Below are 22,005 nucleotides of genomic sequence, written 5' to 3'. Positions count from 1 at the left end.
GTCCCATCTGTATAAATGGTGTTCTTGTCAAGAATCTCTAGTTGTCTTGCGATCCCTACATGAGAAACCGAATGAGAAATTTCCACGGCTCATATATCCCACCCTTCAAGCCTGGTTCGGTCGTTCAACTCCTATCCATTTCCGTTGTTATTCTTCTTTTTTTGTTTTTTGTTCGTTTTTGGATGATTCAATTTCTTAAATCCTACTTGCATATAATTGTCGTATTGATTTCTATTGTGAACTGTAATTTTTGGTTGGTTCTGTGATTATTGTTCATGGATAGTTGATATAAATAATGACGTGTAAAGGCATTGAATAGTAATTTTGACTATTGAATAATATACAATATATTACTTCTCTTCTCTTTTAATTCTCTTTTCTTCTCCATAATTCTTCTCCTCTTCTACCACTTTTTTTTCAGTTTTCTATGTCTTTCTCACTAACCAAACAACTGGGTTAGGATTCATATGCCTGAGAATTCTAACAGAACCGTTGTTAGGTATTTCTGTTTTTTCGTTTTTAGTATTCTGAAGTAATTTTATAGCTCTCTAGTTGTATTGTTTTGTCGGTCTACAGTGATTGTAGTTCCTTAACTCTATTAGCTTTAAATTCATATACTAGTTGGTTCTGTTTAAAATCTCTGTATAATTTTTTCTTTAATTTTTTTAAGATTAGTTTCTTTTCTTGGAAAACTTTTATATATACTCTAATTCTCATGCAATAAAAAGAAATTGAACCAAAGTAATAGAATTTTGATTTTGAGATGTTTGAAACAATATATGCAGCCTAAAACTGGCTCGTGGAGTGGCCAAAGTTGTGGATTCAAATCACTCGACTTCAAGAAAGGTGACACAGTAATTGGAATGACTGGGTGGGAAGAGTACAGTCTTATAACAGCAACTGAAACACTTGTTAAAATTCACGAGAAAGATGTGCCTCTTTCTTATTATCTTGGAATTCTTGGTGAGATGTTGCTTCCTTCCCCTCGTTTCCTCCTCTCTTTTATTATGCACTCAATTTATGCAACTAGTTAGATCACTGTTGTTGGTAATGGTTGAAGCTAATTTAATTATTTTATCTTTTTAGGTATGCCTGGTTTGACTGCTTATGTTGGTTCCTACGAGATATGTGCTCCTAAGAAGGGGGAATTTGTCTTCGTTTCAGCTGCTTCTGGTGCAGTTGGTCAGCTTGTCGGGCAGTTCGCAAAATTGACAGGTTGTTATTTTGTTGGCAGTGCTGGAAGCAAGGACAAGGTGATCATCCTTCATGACTGCTCATTTTATTAATTCAATCCATAATATGCCCCTAGGTAGTTTGCAAAATCGACAGGTTGTTATGTGTTTAGGTATCACTTGCTGAATTTGTTCTCTTATTGAATTTGAATATATGTCTCCAATGCAGCGACTTTTTTGTTCTCTGTTTCCCTCTCTATCCAATGTAGTGTGTCCAATCCAAAATGTGTCTAGGGTAGCCTCTACTACCAAATTAGTTTCAGCTTCTCAAAATTCATCACCAACCATAAAATTAAGAATTTTGTGGATGCTTTGGGTGTTTATGATGCTTTGTAAGTAATTGAAAAGGATGGGAATTTGAGGTGCATCTCTAGTTAGAAGCCAGTTGAAAGTTACTATTGTGAATAGAAAAATGGGGGAGAATTCACACATCCAAGTATGCTTACATATTATAAATATTTATGGTATGATCTATTATTCTACTGCGATCGCCTTTTTTCTTTTTGCTTAGCATTTAACAACAATATTAAGTTACTTTTAGATTTGCATGCTATATTATTTGTTATCCACGTGACTTCTGTACTTTTTTTTTTTAAACTGGTACAAGCCATTGGTTGAAATACTAGTTAAATTTTATTGTTTCAGGAAGTTTACTTTATATATCTAATACCAGTTTAGCAATTTTCAGTTTACTTGCATAGAAAAAATTTATACAACACAGAAAATATATATCATCAATTAATAAAGTCTTAAGTGGGAATACATCTAAAAATTCATTGAAGGGTTCTGAGGTATTTTTTTTGCAGTTAGGTCTTTTCTATGCATAACCAATGCATCCTAAAATTAGCATGGAATTGTAATTCCGAGTAGCAGGTAAAATTCTTCTCAAGGATATATTCTATCTTGCACAGTGCTTATTCATGGATAAACGCCATTGAGGTATGGTATATGATGATCTGTCAAATTAAGAAAGCAGCCTCATTAACTAGTTCCTCATTTTTATTTGTGTGAATGCAAGGTTGATCTATTGACGATAAGTTTGGTTTTGATGATGCTTTCAACTACAAGGAAGAGCCAGACTTGGATGCAGCTTTGAAATGGTTAATAACAAAATTTGCTGAACTGAAATCTATATATGGAGTCTCAGTCAGAAATTTAGAAAGAAATCAAGAAGGTCTGATGATCAAATCTATGGTTTTAAAGCCTTAATGAAGGCATCGCTTCTTCCTCTTTAGCCTTAAAATTCGTAGTTATTAGGATACAGACTATATACTTTTTTTTGTCCTTAATGATCAAGTTATTTAGTGTTAAAATATGGTTTCAATGCTATGTGGCAGGTAGTTCCCTGAAGGCCTAGACATATATTTTGAAAATGTTAGGAAAGATGCTGGATGCAGTTCTACCAAACATGAGGGTCCATGGAAGAATTTCAGTTTGTGGAATGATCTCACAATACAACCTTGAGCAGCCAGAAGGTGTGCACAACTTGATGCATCTCGTTTCAAAACGAATTCGAATGGAAGAATTCCTAGTTCTTGATTACTTTCACATGCATTCCAAATATCTGGAAATGGTTTTGCCTGTCATCCAAGAAGAAAAAATTGTGTATGTAGAAGATAGAGCAGAAGGGCTTGAGAGTGGCCTAGCAGCTCTAATAGGGCTCTTCACAGGCCACAACATTGGGAAACAGGTGGTTGCTGTTGCTCAAGAATGACTTAACTCAAATCTTGTACCTGGAAATCAAATTAGGATGTCTAATTGTCATGCTGAGCATATATAAATACTGAGGTGTAAAAGTAACTCTACTGTACATTTTCATGATTAATAAAATTTAAGCGCTTGAACATCTTGGTAATTGTTTCAACTTTCAATTACATGAATCCAATAAAAAAGAAATCTCCAGGTTGGATCTTCAGGGTTTTATAAGGATCCATTACATAAGAAGATGGAGATGCAGGAAGAAGGAACACTGAAAAAACTACTCTTTCTTAAAGCATATTGTTTTTCTCTCTCCTATAACTTGATCTGAAACCAAGACCATGAAGAACCAATATGCCCATTTCCTCCAGTCACACTCAAAATTACGAAATACTCAAATTATGTGCGGAAGAGGTTGATCGACTGCTTGAATCCACGGAAAGATGCTGCCAATCGCGCGCTCTCTGTCCGTCTTCTTTGCCGCTGCAATTTCTATTTCGATAATTAGGGATTTATTCTTCAATTATCCAACTACTATTACATATTTCTTTTTCATTTCAAAATTATTTAATTACTTTCTTTTTTCACTTTTGACACGTATCCTACACGCGCATTTTCCAGACACAAGCTAGGTTTATTTATCTGGCCAATGTTATGCGAGTTGGTGTGGAAAATGTCACAAGCTGGGTTTTGTTTTCTTCCTTTATTTGTAAGTTAGGGGCTAAAGTGGCCATTATTTCTTCCTTCCTCTGTGTTCATAGATAGAGATTGATGCAACAATGGAGAGTGATCATGGTGAAGTAGTGAGCAATAAGCAAGTGATATTGAAGAACTACGTGCCTGGTTTCCTTCAAGAATCAGATTTCTATATCAGAACTGATTCTGTAAAACTCAAGGTCCCATCTGGTACAAATGGTGTTCTTGTCAAGAATCTCTACCTGTCTTGCGATCCCTACATGAGAATCCGAATGCGAAACCTCCACGACTCATATTTCCCACCCTTCAAGCTTGGTTCGGTTAGTTAAACTCCTACACATTTCCGTTTCTTCTCTTTATCTCTTTTAATTGTTTGCTGTTTCCTTTTTGGAGAGTTTAATTTCTTAAAATTTCAAAGATTTATCAGAATTTTGGTTTTTTTTTATTATTCTGAAGTAATTTTATAGCTCTTTAGAAGTATTACCTTATCAGTATACAGTGATAGTAGTTCCATAACCCAATAGGTAGTAGCTTAATTCAATTCATAGAGTAACTGGGTTTGTTTGCAATCTCTATTTAAAAGTTAAACTTTTTTTTTTTTTTTTTTTTTTTTTTTTTTTTTTTTTTTTTTAAGGTTTAGGTTTTTTATTGCAAGAACTCTTTTACTGTATTTCTTATCCAATAAAAAAATGGAACCAAAGGAATTGAGATTTTGAGATGTTTGAAACAATATATGCAGCCTATTACTGGGCGTGGGGTGGCTAAAGTTGTGGATTCAAGTCATCCAGACTTCAAGAATGGTGATTTAGTGTTAGGCATGACTGGGTGGGAAGAGTACAGTCTTATAACAGCAACTGAGATGCTTTCTAAAATTCATGAGAAAGATGTGCCTCTTTCTTATTATCTTGGAATTCTTGGTAACATGTTGCTTCCTTCCCACTCACCTCCTCTTCTCTTTTATTATGCACTCAATTTATGAACCTAATTAGATCACTGTTGTTGGTCATGGTTGAAGCTAATTTAATTGATTTTTATACATTTAGGTATGCCTGGTTTGACTGCTTATGCCGGTTTTTATGAGATATGCTCTCCTAAGAAGGGGGAGTTTGTCTTTGTTTCAACAGCTTCTGGTGCAGTTGGTCAGCTTGTCGGGCAATTTGCAAAATTGACAGGTTGTTATGTTGTTGGCAGTGCTGGAAGCAAAGACAAGGTGAGCATCCTTCGTGAATGTTCATTTTATTTAATCCATAATTTGTCCCTAGTATCACTTGCTGAATTCCGATACTTGTTCTCTTACTGAATTTGAATATTTGTCATTGTCCAATGCAAAGACCTTTTGGTCTCTGTTCCCTTCTCTATCCAGCGTATTGTGTCCAATCTACAATGTGTTTGGGGCAGCCTCTACTGGCATTGTTGTTTAGTTTCTCAAATTCACCATCAACCATAAAACTAAATAATTTGTATGCTTTGTAGCATTTTATGATGCTTTTAAAAGTAATTGAAATGAATGGGATTACAAATTGCATTTCTAGTTATTGGGAAATAGTGCAATGACACATCTTCAGCGATGGTGCTTTCTGAGTTGTGAAGTGGGTGAAAAGGACTATCATATTTGGGGTAGAAGCCAGTTGAAAGTTACTACATAGTGAATAGGAAAATGGGGGATAATGCACCATATATCAAAGTGGCGTGGCGTTTCACAGTGCGAGGTTGAATGATCATTCTTCTTTTCCCAGAATTAAACTTGCAATCCCATAAATAGCCTCTACAAGAACTTCTCTAGCAACTTCCTAGGAGTTAAGCTATTGAGTAGTACAAAACTGATTACATTTCAATCATTTTTGAGAAAGATTAAAGATTATGTAACTCACAGAAATAACAATTTTTTTTGTTAAAAGCTCACAAACACATTCATTGACATGCCAGTAAACCAGATTTGATTCCCTTTGTTTTTGTTCTTTTTGTCTCTTTATGAATGTCTGTCATGCATATAAATTTCTGTCATACATGGATATGGAGAATCAGATGATTCCACAGTCTGAAGTTCTTCGAGGATTATAGATTTGATTCCACAGGATGATTCCAAAATCAGATGAAATTTTGGATGCAGTCTTGTTAGCCAAGGTAATGCATATTTTACTTTTTATTAAGCTGAAACTGGAAGTGAAACAATAGCACATACTTACGTTTAGAGACGGGTGGAGGGTGGATAGTGGGTGACTGGGTGCTTTCTTATAATCAAATTCTGATTTCTGTTAATTGATGATATGTGATTTGGATACTGTTTTAATTTCATCCTGTGCACAAACTCACAAATTGAATAAATTATTGAACTAGTACGGGTATAAGAGATAAATGTAAAGGTAAAATACATCTGAGGTATCTTTAAATTATACTTTCACTCCTGTAGGTTGAGAAAGTATGCAGAAACTACGGATATTATAAATTAAAGTTTATTATATTACTGTGGTTATCTTTTTTTTTTTTCCCATTTATTATTTAACATAAATAGTAGCTTGTAGATTTGCATACTGTATTATTTGTCATCCATGTGCTATAATGCAAGCTTAAGGTTGAAATCCTAGTTAGGTTTTATTGGTTCAGGACGTTTATTTTTTATGCCTTATACGAGTTTAGCAATTTTCACTTCATATGCACAGGAAAAATTTATACAAAATAGAAAGTTTGTATCATAAATTAATAAAGTTTAAATGGAGGATAAACTTTCAGTAAAGGGTGCTGGGATTATTTTTTTTTATTTTTTTTTTCCTTTTAGACCTTTTTTATGCATAACAAAATACATCCTAAAGTTAGCATGGAATTGTAATTCCTAGAAGCAGGTAAAATTGCAAGTTCTGAAGGATGTATCCTATCTTGCACAATGCTTATTCATGGATAAGCCATCAGGGCGTATGATGGACTGTCAAATTAAACAAGCTGCGTCATTAACTAGGTTATTGTTTTTGTTTATGTGAATTCAAGGTTGAGCTATTGAAGAATAAATTTGGGTTTGATGATGCTTTTAACTACAAGGAAGAGCCAGACTTGGAGGCAGCTTTGAAAAGGTTAGCAACAAAATTTGCCAAACTGAAATCTGTGTATCGAGTCTCTGTCAAATAACTTAGAAAGAATGAATCAAGAAGTTCAAATGATCAAATTTACGATTTTTAAGCCTTAGTGAATGCATTTCATGTTCCTTTTCAGCCTTAAAATTCCAAGTTCAAGAGATTCATGAGTTTATTTCTCTCCTAGTTGTTCATGGTTTACCAGTGCATTTAACAATGGCAAGCAACTGCCTAATCAGTTAGGATTACAAGCTACTCTTTTTTTCTTGTCCTTTAATAACCATTTATTTACTGTTAAAAAATGGTTCCAATGCTACGTGGCAGGTACTTCCCTGAAGGTATAGACATTTATTTTGAAAATGTTGGAGGAAAGATGCTTGATGCAGTTCTACCAAACATGAGTATCCGTGGACGAATTTCGGTGTGTGGTATGATCTCACAATACAACCTTGAGCAGCCAGAAGGCGTGCACAACTTGATGCATCTTGTTTCCAAACGAATTCGCATGGAAGGATTCATGGTTCGTGATTACTTTCATCTGCACTCGCAATATCTGGAAATGGTTTTGCCTCTCATCAAAGAAGGAAAAATTGTTTATGTAGAAGATACAGCAGAAGGGCTTGAGAGTGGCCCAGCAGCTCTAATAGGGCTCTTCACAGGCCGCAACATTGGGAAACAGGTGGTTGCTGTTACTGAGGAATAACTTAACCTTATGTGCAGCATCTATTATGTAACTTGGATTTTATCTGCACCTAGTTAACCAGCTTATTGTGCAGTTGAACTGCTTGATTGTGGATATTGCAAGAAGAATAAAAAGTGGTCAGCTGTATATTTCTAGTTAGCAAGACTCACATAAAACTACTTGAAATCTGGTACCAGAAAGTGTCAAGGAACTGAAAATTATTGAAAGAAAGATCAAGAGAAAACAGAGTTTTAAGATCGAAAATCCAACTTGGGACTAAAAATTCTGAAAAATAATTGTACGACAAATCGAGAATGGCAAGTGAAGAAAAATTGATATGGACTAGTGGAGAGAAATGACTAAATTGACACCTTTACAAGCTCAAGAACATGGCCAGCAGAATTGTTGCAAATAACTCTGGACCAACTGCAACAGTTTCATTGTCAATTTTCCAAGAAGCTAACTGGTTTGCAGGATCAGCAAGATTATGCTTCAGTTTCAAAAGAGCTTCTCTTTCGCTCTTAATACAAACTGAATTGCAGAATCCAAGATTAATGGTTGATGTAATGAGAAACCAAAGAATTAGACTCTTTTTTGACATTTTCTCTCCCTTTTTATAACTTGAAATTTCTATATTTGGCTCCATAGCTTAACCTTGTAAATGGATTGCAATTTATGATTGAAAAAAAATTACTAGACCTTGCGGATACCCAAACGTGCACGACATTGTGCTTTCTTGTCGTAGAAAACAGAGTTGCTGTTTCATTTAGGTCCATAGAAAATCGGCATATACCCAGGAAAATGGAACGCAAGGAAATAATATACAGTTGACATGAAAGCAACTAATTTATGAATTTCCCTGCACGTCGCCTGACTATTAATTTAGACTGAATACCAAGTTTTTGACTCTTGTTTACAGGAAAAAAAAAAAGGCTATTCCTTTTTAACTTGCATGAGAATAATCTTAAATTTATTGGCAAATGACTTGGAATTTCTGAAGCAAATTTATCCTTGAGCAACTATTACCACTTGCTTTCCCACATTTTTGCCACTAAAAATTCCCACCAGAGCTGCTGGACAGCTCTCAAGGCCTTCAACTAGGTCTTCTACATACACCATCTTCCTTTCTCTTATGTAAGGCAACATTATGTCTAAGAACTTGGGAAAGAAATGGTAATGATCAGTGACAACAAATCCTACCAAGTGAAGCCTTTTATAAATAATGCACATTAGGTTTTTTATGCCTTGAGGTTGATCAAGAGTGTACTGTGAAATCATTCCACACTGAGCAATGCGGCCATGGATCCTCATGTTCAGTAGTACTGCATCGAGCATATTTCCTCCAACATTCTCGAAACATATGTCAATGCCTTCAGGAAAGTACCTAGAAAACAATCCAATACAGCAGCAAAAATGACATATTATGAACAATCTTAGCTAGTATATATGGGATCCAGTTTTAATGATCTAACCTTTTCAAAGCTTGGTCGAAGTTCTTTTCTTCTTTGTAGTTGAAAGCCTCATCAAACCCAAGTTTGTTCTTCAATACATCAACCTTGAATGGGAAAATATATGAGAAAAAGAACTTAGATCTCTTGTTGAAATTGTATCCATGCAGGTAAATTTAAAAGTTGGGAAGCCATTAGACTTTTTTCTTGTAAAGTTCAAATGATAATTTATGTGTTACAGTCAATATTCAATACCTTTTCTTTACTTCCTGCACTACCCACCACATAACAACCCATCAATTTTGCAAGTTGTCCGACAACCTGGCCTGTAGCACCAAATGCTGAGGAAATGAAAACCCTTTCTCCTTTCTTTGGAGAACAAAGCTCATTAAACCCAACATAAGCTGTCAAACCTGGCATCCCTATATTATATATGAAATAAAAGGAAAAGAAAGAAAAAAAATCCAACAAAGTAAATTTTATTCAAACAATTCTACAATGATACTCAAAAATAAAAATTGATAAAAATAATTGAGAGAAAGATGTATACCAAGGATTCCCAAATAGTAGGAAAGGGGTACATCTGTATGATGAATTTTAAAGAGAGTTTCAGGTTCTGTAATGAGACAGAACTCTTCCCATCCTGTCGTTCCCCAAACTAGGTCATCTTTCTTGAAATCTGGATTTCCAGAATCCATTACTCTACCTACTCCATAACTTGTCATCACCTGCAATTTTCACTAATTATAGTTACTTTAATTGTTAATCCAATTAATTAAAGAGATAATTAATTACTTACAGAACCAGGAGGGTAGGAAGAGAAGTAATCAGGATTGTCAATTCTTGTGGATCGAATATACTGGTAAGGATCTATTGATAAGTAAAGGATTTTGACAAGAACTGCATTAGATCCTTCTGGAATCTTCAGCTTTATGGGATCATTTGTTATGAACATGTCTGATTCTTTGGGGAAGCCATGAATGAAGTCTTTGAGTTTCACCCTCTTGTTGTTGACCTCTTCTCCTACATCTACATCTCCGGTCTCCATTGTTTGCTCTGATCTTTAGAAAGATTAAAACTCAGTTTCTTTCCTTTTGTTTCTCATAATTTTTTTTCCACTGTTATATCGTATCGCTATCATTGTCACTGTCACTGATGATAAGATTATTTTTGTCCATTATGCTTTAATAATTGAAATTGATTCACAACCATAACATTGAATAATGATGTATTTGCTTTATTAAAAAGTTCATACAAAAACAGAACCATTTGGATGTACCGAATTAAATGAGTTCGTTGGATCCAATTTTCTGTCAGACTTGAAAATTACTCACTGGAGTATTGAAAATTCAAACGGTGCAACCCGATTTACATTTTGACCAGTACCATCTACAATGAAAAAGCTAACAAAAAGGTTTATCTGTATTATAAAATAGTTAACAAATAAAAATTGTTACGCAAGTTAGTTTTAAACAGTCCTATACCCTAAATCCTATTTCCAAAACTTTAAAATTTTGCTCTGTAAATTTCGAAAATTTTCCTTTAATTCAACATAAACTAATAAAGTATTTAACCCATAAATCTTTATTTTTTTTATTTACTAAAAATTCTAATGGGTAAAAATAGCATTGGACTGCACAACATAGATATGTAGCTCTCCCCTAATCTACAAATTAGTAAAAATATTTATAGTTTAGAGGACTGAAATCCAAGATCTCCCCATTTTACAATCTCATCAAAAGAAAACTAACCAGACTCCAATTGATCTGCCACAAGTTTTTATTTTCATAATCAAAGAAAATTATAATAAACTTACAAGTGACAACCCCTTGTCTTAGGTATGAGAGTCACCAAAAACAAGCAGAGATTAATAAACTTTCGAACTAAGAAAAACTAATTTTCGCAAAATCAATCACTAGCAACAACAACTACTCCTTTTCCAGTACTTTGGCCAGTAAAAAGCCTTTCTAAGGCTTCAGGTCCACTCTCAATGCCTTGGTTAACTTCTTCCATGTGTACTATTTTTCCTTCTCTTACATAAGGCACCACATGATCCAAGAACTTGGAATATAAGTGATTATAATCATAAACTAAAAATCCTTCCATCCGAATTCTCTTATATACGATCTGCATCAAATTGGTTACACCTTCAGGATGTTCAAGATCATACTGAGAGATCATTCCACACGCAGCGATTCTGCCATGAACTCTCATGTTTAGTAGCACTGCGTCGAGCATTTTGCCTCCCACATTCTCAAAATATATGTCAATACCATTTGGAAAGTACCTGTAATGAGAATACCGAATATCAATTTCAATAGCTACCTTATTATATTTATTTATTTTCTAATATGGAAATTAATTAACCTTTTCAGAGCTGCATCGAAGTCCTTCTCTTCCTTGTAATTGAAAGCTTCATCAAATCCTAACTTGTCCTTTAGAATATCAACCTGTTTTGAGGCCAGAAAATTCAAGAATCAGCGGTACACAACCATCCCATCATATAATTATTCTATATTTGGTATATGAAAATTTGGATTCAAGATGCTCAATTATATATAAATCAATAAGATTATATCTGATGATTCGCATTTAATTACTTTAGTTTCGAAATTATGTTGAAAATATAATACCTTTTCCTTGCTTCCAGCACTGCCAACAACATAACAGCCCATTAGCTTGGCTAATTGCCCTACAATCTGACCAATAGCACCATATGCTGATGATATGAACACATGTTCTCCTTTCTTAGGAGCACATATTTCATAGAACCCAACATAAGCAGTGTGGCCAGGCATCCCTTCATTTGATATTTTTTTTAAAAAAAAAATCAAAATGTTAGTAATAATATATTTTATGCATAATTAAATCTTGACACTCATTTTCTTATTTATATCTCAAGTATTATTTGTTAAGATTCGGGAAATACCAAAAATATAAAGGATGGAATGCTAACTCGCGAATTGATTTGCACTAATTTTTTAGCGTTAGTTGGTAATCTCTTACCCATTCATTCATCTCTATCCTTTTCAATTTGCAATGTTATTATTAAATTTTTTTACGTGTATCCATTCGGTTCTAGTAAGAATTTCCCAGAAAGAAACACTTACCAAGAAGTCCAGTATAATAAGAAAGAGGCACATCAGTGTGTTGGATCTTTACAAGGGCATCAAGGTCTGTTAAGAGACTATACTCTTCCCATTTTGTTGGGCCCCAGACCAAGTCTCCTTCCTTGAAATCTTCAGTGCCTGAATCCACAACTTTTGCTACTCCATATCCAACTACTGGCTGTTTGTTACATAATCACCATGGAAAGATATAATACAAAACACTGATGACTAATCTGGGTAATGAAGCCAAACTTAAGATGACTGAAAATCAAGAATCAAATTATCTATATATATATATATATATATATACTTACAGATTGGGTAGCAAAGGAGTAGAAAAGGCGATCATGCTTCTTTTCCTTGACACCGCGCATGTAAGGATCGCAAGACAAGTAGAGATTCTTAACAAGAACAGCTTTTGTTCCTTTTGGAACTTTGAGCGATATGGTGGTTGTTGTAATGTACATATCAGATGCTTTTGGCAACCCATATATTTCTTCTCTGCAAATCACCTGCTTGTTGCTTATCACTTCCTCACTTGACATTTTGTTAGTGTTTTTGGATATATTATCATATCCAGAGCATATGTCTCTTTTATACTAGTTGAAGATGATGTCTACATCTATTTGATTGCCATATGTTTATGTTCAAATGGTTACACCTAAAAAAAAAACAAGTATCAGCTATAATAAAAAATTCTGGCGGCTATCTTGGTTTAGGAGAAGTAACGTGGAAGCACCTGAAGCTTAATAATTATTTTATCAAAAGACGGGGAAAAAAAATCTAGGCGGCTTCTAAGTTTTATTTTCATTTTTTAATAACTCCAAATATTTTATTAAAAAGAGAAGAAACCAGTACATGCACACAGATGAAAAAATAGAAAAATTTATATTATATATCTATTCATATATCAAATCATTTAAAAATAATTTTGAAACTCAAATAATAATATTTTTTTGTCGTTTATTAAAAAAAATTTAAAAAATTCCTCTTTTAATTGGAAGGGAGTAGGGCGAATCCACACATAAAAAATAAAAAAACTGACCTCAAGAAAAGGTGCCGAACTATAAAAATAACTGGGTAATCATGATTTAAGGTAAACCTTTTTAGTGCTAATTACCGGTGTTCGCAGCTGTCAAGACAGATGGCTTGGTATGGAAGACCTTGATCATCTTTCAAATTTTAAATTATTTAAATTCTAAATATATAATTTATTGATCAAAGATCATAGGAGCATATCTACGTTGAATATAGACAAGTCTTATTTTGAAATTTTAATATCTTATGTGAATATATGTATATAATAACTTGATGCATTATCTTACTTATGCTTCCAAATAGTAGGTTTTTACTCGATAAAATTTGAGTAATTAAATTAGTTAATTGCAGAAACCTCCATGTAAATCTGTTGAATGATTGTCTACTTGTCAAGGATGCCTGCACCCAATTCAATCATCATTTATTTATTTTTTATTTTTCATCACATAAATTAAATATCAGGTACCTTCATCATTGTCTAAGTATTACTAGCTACTACTTTGTTTTTTCATGGCTAAATAAATTGAAGAGTGCAAATAATATCTTGCCCGAATAATATGACTGATGTCCTGAAACTAATTATTATTAGTATTTCGTATTATTATTATTAGTATTTCGTATTTTCATAACTCCGTGAGTTGCAATTGGGTTAGATTCACCTATGACACCTAAACTACAGGAGTAATCAAATTGTTGTATCCAAATTTTATTTTTTTTAGTAGTGAAAGAGGAAATTCAAATCTGTATTTATTATTAGGTCGTACATGTGTATGTAAGAATCACGAAATAGGTAGAGACTCTTAACAAGAAAAGCTTTTGATCATTTTGAAACTTTGAGCGATTTGGTGGTCGTATATGTATATATGGGAATCCTTTTGGATTAAATTATTGAATTTTTTTTTTTTGGACAAGGCAAATTATTGAAGTTGCTTCATATGTATCTGACAAATTGAGTAAAATTTCTAATTTATTTCTATAAAAATTAGATAAGTATCATCTTTGTTTCATTATACATATTTTCTATCTATTATAAAAAGCAATAATATATATATATATATATTAACAATAAATAAAACACAACTAATTTGGTTGTCTCTCAATTTTGATTCGATTATTGACAATTCAGTTTTCTATTTTTTCAATTTTGATTTTTCAATTAGTTTTATTAGTTGAGTTTAATACGATAGTTATAGTAACACGTTGACGGAGCTAGGGGGCAGGGGTGGCCCCCCGCTCCCCAATAAAAATTTTTTTAAAAGAAATACCCACAAAATATTGAATTTTTTTTTTTTTATTTTTGCCCCCCAAAATAGTAAATTTTGTCGATTTCCCCCTTAAACTCTAGAAATATGTTTTAGCCTTTAATTTCAATTCGTGGCTCAATCACTGCAATGACATGCAAATAATGAAGAAAAATAGGAAGAGAAGGCTGATGCGTAGAAAACATCTTTAGAAGCAAGCTTATATATATATAAACTTTGCAAGAGAATTAGAACACATGTAAGGGAAATCTTATCAGAAAAACAGAAACAAAGGCTAATATATCCTGAAGAACAGCAGAAGGGACAGGAAAACCATTTCATTATTATATATAATGAAGTAGAATAAGAAAATTACACAAGGATTCATCACTCACGATGAACTACAACCACCTGTTTTCCAACATTTTGACCGTGAAAAAGCCCTGCAAGAGCTGCAGGGCCTTTCTCCAGGCCTTCAACAATATCCTCCACATATGTTATCTTTCCTTCTCTAATAGAAGGCAATATAAAGTCCAAGAACTTGGCATATTCCTTAAAGTACTCAATAACTACAAACCCTTCTATACGAACACGCTTATAAACAATAGACATCAAATTATGAACCCCTTCAAGTTCCTCGCGATTGTACTGTGAGATCATTCCGCACGCAGCCACACGGCCATGGACTCTCATGTTCAGAAGCACTGCATCTAACATTTTGCCCCCAACATTTTCGAAATAGATGTCAATGCCTTCAGGGAAGTATCTATATATAGCAATTCAAAAAAATCAGTTGTGAAGTTATAAATATAAATTTTGTATCTAATAGTTGAGAAGCTAATATATAATTTTCTTTAACAGTCAACCTTTTCAAAGCAGCATTCAAGTCATGCTCCTCTTTGTAATTGAAAGCCTCATCAAATCCAAAATTGTTCTTCAATAAATCAACCTAAATTTTACATGTTAAATAAAAGTGAGTAATTTATTTATTTTTAAATTGGGATTATAGAATAAGGATAACAGTGAATAGAATGACCTTTTGTTGAGTTCCAGCACTTCCAACAACATAACAACCCATCAACTTTGCAAATTGTCCGACAAGCTGACCAACTGCACCTGCTGCTGCTGAAATGAAAACATACTCTCCTTTCTTTGGACAACAAACCTCATAAAAGCCTACATAAGCTGTCAATCCAGGCATACCTAAAATAGACATATAAAAAGGAAATTACTGAACAATGAGTGAAAAAGGTTGCCAAAATTTAAATCTCTCTTCTCTTGCCATTTGACGCAGGAAATTGATAGTTGGGCAACTTTCTCTTTTTTGTTTAAATAAATAAATAAATAAAAATTTGAATATTAACGAGACATGCCTCCCCCATATAGCTTACCAAGAATTCCAGTATAGTATGAAAGGGGAACATCAGTGTGCTGAATTCTGAAGAGGGGTATTTCAGGTGTGATAACAATTAGACTATACTCTTCCCATCCGGTCATTCCCCATACTAAATCACCTTCTTTAAACTCTGGGTGCCTTGATTCCAGTACTTTGCCCACTCCAAACCCAGTTAGCGGCTGCAAGATTTCACCAACAACAAAGTTTATATGTGCAAAAGAAGCAACTTGAGCAATCAATCCATAATACGGAAAAAGTTAGACTAAATTTTATTTATATCATAAAAGGATTAACATTTCAGAATTTTATAGTTCAATTGACTTTTACTTACTGCATTCTTGGCAACCAAACAGAAGCCAGATCAGAAAGAGTAGAGAGCTTACAGAGCCAGGTGTGTAGGAAGGGAATATGCTAATATTCTGATTCTCCATCATCTTGATTCGCATGTACGGATCACAGGAGAGATAGAGATTCTTTACAAGAATCCCATTGGAGCCATCCTCACGCACCTTCAGCTTTATACTACCATTTATCACTTGCATGTCTGATTCTTTAGGGAAACTAGTCACGTAGTCTCTGAAAATAACCTGCTTGTTGCTTACTAATTCTCCACCACCAGTCGCCATTGTTAATCTGCTAATATCTAGGCAGGGAAGTTAAACTGAGGCTGTCTCCTTTTTCTTTTCTTTTATTTGGGTATGTCAAGGAAGCTTTCAAAGTAATCTTTTTTTATCCACGAAGATGGGTCTATGAATGCGGTTGGTTTGAGTTCATTGCTTCTTTTGGTCGTGGATAGGCATGGCCGGTTAAGCGAACCTCCAGGTTCCAGTTTACTGAATTACCGGTTCAATTAGTTTAAAATTTTGAACCGGAATCAACTCTTGAACCTTCAGTTCCGATTTGATTTCGGTTTCACATGGGTCCGGTACAGTTCCGATGAACCGACGGTTCAAATTACAGTTCCGATTCGGTTTCGGTTTACGTAAATTTTTAAAAAAATTAATAAAATTAATAAAAATTTGATTCCGAATTCATAAATAAATAATAATTTTAAAACGTTTAAATTTTATTAAATAAATAAATTATTATAAAATTTTAAAAGAAAAACTTCTATTAACCAACTTAGATCTATTATTACATTAAATTTACAAATTTTATTAATTCACTAATATAGAAAATTATAATATTTTTATTTTGGACTTTCATTAAATTAAAATTAAAAAATTTAATTTAGTTGCCTACGTATCCGGGTGGAAATTGGAGGAAATCAAAGCCTATGTAATTTTTTTTTTATTACAATGGAAAATAATCTCCCAATTATTATAATTAAATTTATTTATAGGTGTCACTAGTCGCCGTTAATGAGTTGGAAATCAAAAGTCACATATTATATAATTTGAATTAAATGTAACTCTTTTTTCCTACAATTTAAAGTTTTTTTTTTTTTTTTTTTTACAAATCAACTATTCATGTATCATTTTTTGTACAAATTAAATCAAATCATGTGTACTTTTTTCACCACATTTTATAAATTATGTACCATTGTGTATTTCTCTTCACCATAAATCAAATCAAGTGATATAAATCTTTTTCTAAAAATTTTAAACTACAATTTTGTTTGTGCATCCGTTTCGAACTGGATTGGAACCGCCAGTTACTACCGGTTTCGGGTTGATTCAGGTTTATATTTAATATTCACATGAATTTTAACTCATCCTTAAATTACCAGTTTCAATTTAAAATTTTAAACCACCAGTTTCAATCTAATTTCGATTCGTATATAATACGATTCGATTTCGATTCGAACTGAAGCGGTAGCCACGCATAGTTGTGGATGAGAAGATTTTGGATTGATACCTACTCGAGCTACCAGCCACTTGTTATTGCTTTATCGTGTGTTTTTTTCCCCCTCGTATTGTTTTTTTTTTTTTAATTTTCATTTTTTACTTGCTTTCGATCCGTCATTTTTATATATGGCCTGGCCTTTAAAAATAACTTATGCTTGCTGATTGACGGAGATTTCAGTCCACAAAAATAAAAATCTTGAAGAAGTAAGAATCCTTTTCACCTTTTATTTTCTTTTCTTAAAGAACCCTTTTCACATTTATAAGTACATGACCTAATATAACTGATTGAATTATTAATTTAATGCTCCATCAATTTTCCCCTCTTTTTCGATAAATAAATTAAAATGTTTCTAAGATTTTAATTTATATATTTTTTTTGGTATTATCCGGAAATGTAATCCCCTCGGCTCATAGAGTGTAAAGGTTTTTAGAATAAGATTACTCACTTCAGACAGCTATAGAGGTTGCGGATAACTGATAATAAATGAACAATAAGTGTTTAGTAAAAGATGTACCAAACTGTCACGACCCGATTCCATGGGCCGGACCGGCACTAGGGCCCAGGTAAGCTTAAGGCTCCCGAGGCCCGTAGTAAGCCTGAAACACTAAAATTTGCTATCTCAATATAAATTTCAAATATTCAGCCCATATTACTAAAAAAATAAACCTCAAGATTTTATTTCATCTTAGCCCAAATTTATCTTCTACAAAATTCCACAGTTCGGGCCCAATTTACAATACATCACATTTCTAATATAGGCTCACAGAATCATTTCGTCTATGATAATACACGACTAAGTGTAAGTAAATTCTACAACTGCGGAGTCACTAACTATTTGGTATACATAGCTTTTTATACATATAATTACATAGTAAAATAATTATAGAACTAGGAAAATTTCTTTATAGCCCTGCGGTGAAGAAACATAGCTTATACCGAATTAAAGAGAAATTTACTTCCTGAAAAATTAAACAAGACATGTGAGTTTTTTAAGGAATAATAATTATTGCACAACACACGCAGTCACGCATATGTGTATACATATCAATCTAGTCATCCGACTAGTTATATGCTCACGCAGCCAGTCACACAAATGACACATCACCAGCACTCACAATCATTAACATCTTCATATAATCACATCACGTGGAAATTAGTCAGTGGCGCCACCTGAAACCCCAACGAGCCGTCCTCACACATGGCTCGCCCTCTCGTACATGTGCACCAGGGAGCCGATCCCCCATACGGCCAACTGGTCTAATCCTTACTGACCAGTCCTCTCATTGTTTTTTTTTTTTTTTTTTTTTTTTTCCACTCTCTCGTTTCTTTTCCATATCGACAGGAGGCAACCCGGTGGTCTCCATCCAATCTAGATCATCAAGTGCTCACAACAGGAGGCCACCCTGCGGGCTACAATCAAATCTAGATTATCAAGTGCGCAACAACAAGAAGCCATCCTGTAAATCCCCATATAATCTATATCATCAGGTGCACAAGGGGGCGCCGATCTCCCATTTTCCCGGCCGACGGTCAAGTATCATATCTTATTCAGGATCCACATCACAGACCGTCCTCACAAACCCATGGTGGTCCACTTCATCCCAATTCCACACAAACAAAGCATAGCATAAACACAACACAATTAATCAAACATTGCAATTAAGTGCAGACATATTGATCAGTTGGACAACGTAATGCAATGCACAACTAGACAACCATTCTCAAGTGCAATTAAATAAATAAATAAATAAATAATATTAAGAATAAACAAACAATTAAATAAATTATAATAATGGAAATAAATAAATAATTGAATAATTCGATGAATAATAATGAAAATAATTAAATAGTTAGAGCACTCTATTTAATATTTATGAAGTCATAGAATTAATCTAAATAGACTTATTAATTATGTCATTACTTAAAACTAGTCTAAGTTCTATCGAAATTTCGGCAGCATTTCCCCTAAAAATGGGACTATCCACCTGTTTAAATATCAAAAATTTCATTCAATATTAACTTAATCCACACAGCCCATCCGTCGGGCAATCAATCAAATCAAATACCCATCCGCCTTCAATAATATATCACCAATCAACCAAAATTTACAAATTAAAAGACCTTCAACTATTCTAGGAATATTATCAATAATTCTTTGCTTAAGGTATAAACAATATCATTAAACATTTATTAAAGTTCTAGACTAACTATTAAGAACTAATATTTCAATTAAATTACAATTTAATAAATTCTTCTACTAGATAACTCAACTCGAAACTTAACATATAACTAAAGCTTCATAAATTTCTCCGTCTTAACATAAAAATACCACTTCTAGATATAGCTAAAGAGTTTTACAATTGAATCGTTAAATTTGCAGGAATATTGCTATCAAGCAGTAACCAACACTAACCAACATAAGAGTATTGAAAATATAAATATATTTACATACATCTGTTTCCATACCAATTATTTAAAATGGTACGAAGTACCTGAAATAGCTACTGCGCTCAAGAAAAATATATTTTTGCTTAAACTTGAGCTCATATCGCATTAAGAACTTGGTTTATGACTTCGCATATTCATCCCAAACACTATAATTCAAGAAATCAACTAAATAATTACTGCTAGCTCAAGGATTTCAAGATTTCCTATTAAGTACCCATAATATATCCCCTGGTTTTGCACATTTTTTTTTTTTTTTAATAAAAATTCAGTTTATAACTCATTCAAATTGGAAACAATTCAATTCCTCCTTCCTAAGATATCGAGAACTTGACCATATAGCTAACTAGTTGTTTTTAAGCTAAAGAATGCTTAATTCTTCACAAGGATTTATAATAAACGCAATAATCTAACCATCCCAATATAGATAATAAACGCAATAATCTAACCATCCCAATATAGGAATCATTTATATACCGATTTCAAGAGCAAAAATTCAAAATTTCCATTAACATTCGCCTAAACAGTAGCTAAATTTATGAATTCCTGCAATAGATCAAGTACTAGCGATAATGTTGCTGTCATAATCATGCTATATTTATTCTTAACTAAAATTCCCTTGTTCATGCTAAACTTATCCATTAACTTAGCTAATAATTTAAACTAACTTAGAGAATCAAATTTTCCTAAAAAAAATGTATGACAGTAGGAGCTAGGGTCTAGATTTATGTAATAGTTTTATTCACGATTCAAAACCTCCATCTTTGATCAAGGAATTCATAAATTAAACTGATGAAGGTTGGGGATTGACTTACTCAGCTGGAAAATGTCAGAAACTTGAAGGTGAAAGCAGGTTACGCGACTGTCTCGAGTGAAATGGAATCGCGACTCGCTCGTGATTTCCATGCTTCGCCAGAATCGGAGACGAAGAAGGAGAGGGAGAAGCTCGCTGTCGATGAAGGGGAGGACTGGAACCGTTCGGTGGTGACAAGGTCGCCGGAAAATCAGTGGAGTTGCAACGCAACTTCCCGATCGAACGAATCGCAGGCTTCCTGCGACAGCCGCGCTAGCCAGAGACAACAGAGGTGAGGGAGAGAAAGAGCGGCACGGGGAACGGCGGCGGAAGGCGATGGGAACGGCGCTGGCTTCAGGTGACCGGAAAAAGCGAAAGGAAAGCGAGAGGGTGGAGGTCGACGCCGCTGGAAGAAGAAGAAAAAAAAAAAAAGAAAAGAAAAGAAAAGAAAAGAGAATTCTAAAGCTTCTAGACCATTCCGGTTCGATTCGAACCGGTTTGGTCTAATTCTATGATTTGGCTCAATTTGTTTGGTTTTCGAGTTTTTCGCTTGATTTTCGAAAAATCGAATTGGTTTACGGGTCCAGTTTAGCAATAATAAAATACTAGCTGGTATAATCTCATTGGTTGAAATAAAAAATTTAGTTTTTAAATGAAAATTCTACGAAATTAAATTTTCGGGTCGTTTCACAAACTATTGCTCTTAATATGTAAAATGACAAATAAGAACATATTGTTAAATAAATTTAAATTTACACATAAACTATTTCTAATGAATTAAATAAATGAAAAAATAAAAAAATATTAAATTATTAATCTTAATTAATAAAATATATGAGAATGTTAATAAAACCTATTTAATTATTATCTTCTTTTTGACATTAAATTATGAGCAATTTGGCTACGTAAAATATTAATATGAACTGCTTCAATTTTTGGTTGAGTTTCTTCTAGCTGAATGTCATTTGTATTACTAAATATTAAATGGCATAAAATTAAGATCTTAATCTAATCGAACTAATGCTGGATTTGCCAATACTTTTCTCCGAACATAATTATCGGTTGTTATATATGTAATTACAATACCTTTATGTATATGAAATGAGTATGTAGGCGCTAGTCATAATATCTTTCGTCTTACTTTATAACCTTTAAAAGTTCTTTCAACGCAATTGATGTGTTATTTTTATAATATTTTTAATATAGTTTTTATTAAGATTTTTAATATTTTTAATTACTTTAATTAGTTTTTATTTAATTTTATTTATGTTTTTGTTCAAAATTTCCTTGAATCATATTTCACTTGATATCGA

The 22,005-nt window shown here is 33.2% G+C and overlaps 5 protein-coding genes, 1 long non-coding RNA gene and 1 pseudogene across 7 annotated transcripts; 3 read left to right on the top strand and 4 right to left on the bottom strand.

The window, feature by feature from the left end:
• The first annotated feature begins 131 nt into the window (after window positions 1–131).
• LOC149496371 (2-alkenal reductase (NADP(+)-dependent)-like) lies at window positions 132–2,820 on the top strand (annotated as a pseudogene). Its single transcript, XR_016320865.1, has 5 exons — window positions 132–499; window positions 786–963; window positions 1,087–1,253; window positions 2,251–2,406; window positions 2,570–2,820. The product of XR_016320865.1 is annotated as a 2-alkenal reductase (NADP(+)-dependent)-like (transcript).
• On the top strand, window positions 2,599–3,078 carry LOC105636722 (2-alkenal reductase (NADP(+)-dependent)-like). The gene has a single exon (XM_089721266.1). The coding sequence runs from the start codon at window positions 2,605–2,607 to the stop codon at window positions 2,944–2,946; it is 342 nt and encodes a 113-aa protein (XP_089577392.1). The 5' UTR covers window positions 2,599–2,604; the 3' UTR covers window positions 2,947–3,078.
• Window positions 3,079–3,216: 138 nt separating this feature from the next.
• LOC105636656 (2-alkenal reductase (NADP(+)-dependent)) lies at window positions 3,217–7,532 on the top strand. Its single transcript, XM_012219977.4, has 6 exons — window positions 3,217–3,396; window positions 3,692–3,946; window positions 4,366–4,543; window positions 4,670–4,836; window positions 6,609–6,691; window positions 7,016–7,532. The coding sequence occupies exons 2-6, from the start codon at window positions 3,710–3,712 to the stop codon at window positions 7,392–7,394; spliced, it is 1,044 nt and encodes a 347-aa protein (XP_012075367.1). The 5' UTR covers window positions 3,217–3,396; window positions 3,692–3,709; the 3' UTR covers window positions 7,395–7,532.
• Window positions 7,533–8,219: 687 nt separating this feature from the next.
• On the bottom strand, window positions 8,220–9,951 carry LOC105636655 (2-alkenal reductase (NADP(+)-dependent)). The gene is made up of 5 exons (XM_012219976.3): window positions 9,621–9,951; window positions 9,372–9,549; window positions 9,077–9,243; window positions 8,846–8,928; window positions 8,220–8,757 (listed from the first exon to the last, which is right to left on the bottom strand). The coding sequence occupies exons 1-5, from the start codon at window positions 9,867–9,869 to the stop codon at window positions 8,379–8,381; spliced, it is 1,056 nt and encodes a 351-aa protein (XP_012075366.1). The 5' UTR covers window positions 9,870–9,951; the 3' UTR covers window positions 8,220–8,378.
• Window positions 9,952–10,582: 631 nt separating this feature from the next.
• LOC105636654 (2-alkenal reductase (NADP(+)-dependent)) lies at window positions 10,583–12,606 on the bottom strand. Its single transcript, XM_037639989.2, has 5 exons — window positions 12,246–12,606; window positions 11,932–12,109; window positions 11,455–11,621; window positions 11,189–11,271; window positions 10,583–11,108 (listed from the first exon to the last, which is right to left on the bottom strand). Exons 1-5 carry the CDS (start codon window positions 12,474–12,476, stop codon window positions 10,730–10,732), a joined length of 1,038 nt encoding a protein of 345 aa, XP_037495917.1. The 5' UTR covers window positions 12,477–12,606; the 3' UTR covers window positions 10,583–10,729.
• Window positions 12,607–14,533: 1,927 nt separating this feature from the next.
• Window positions 14,534–16,356, bottom strand: LOC105636653 (2-alkenal reductase (NADP(+)-dependent)). Its single transcript, XM_037639987.2, has 5 exons — window positions 15,990–16,356; window positions 15,602–15,785; window positions 15,247–15,413; window positions 15,077–15,159; window positions 14,534–14,976 (listed from the first exon to the last, which is right to left on the bottom strand). The coding sequence occupies exons 1-5, from the start codon at window positions 16,230–16,232 to the stop codon at window positions 14,598–14,600; spliced, it is 1,056 nt and encodes a 351-aa protein (XP_037495915.1). The 5' UTR covers window positions 16,233–16,356; the 3' UTR covers window positions 14,534–14,597.
• A 1,747-nt stretch (window positions 16,357–18,103) lies between these two features.
• Window positions 18,104–21,102, bottom strand: LOC149496370 (uncharacterized). Its single transcript, XR_016320920.1, has 2 exons — window positions 20,715–21,102; window positions 18,104–18,413 (listed from the first exon to the last, which is right to left on the bottom strand). It is a non-coding gene; the product is annotated as an uncharacterized LOC149496370 (long non-coding RNA).
• Window positions 21,103–22,005: the final 903 nt, after the last annotated feature.

This window comes from Jatropha curcas, chromosome 5, assembly GCF_041381405.1.
Source record: "Jatropha curcas cultivar XTBG-Jc1 chromosome 5, XTBG_Jcur_1.0, whole genome shotgun sequence".
NCBI classification, from domain to species: Eukaryota; Viridiplantae; Streptophyta; class Magnoliopsida; order Malpighiales; family Euphorbiaceae; genus Jatropha; species Jatropha curcas.
The sequence above is the reverse complement of the archived record's forward strand: the minus strand, read 5'-3'. Positions and strand labels throughout refer to the sequence as shown.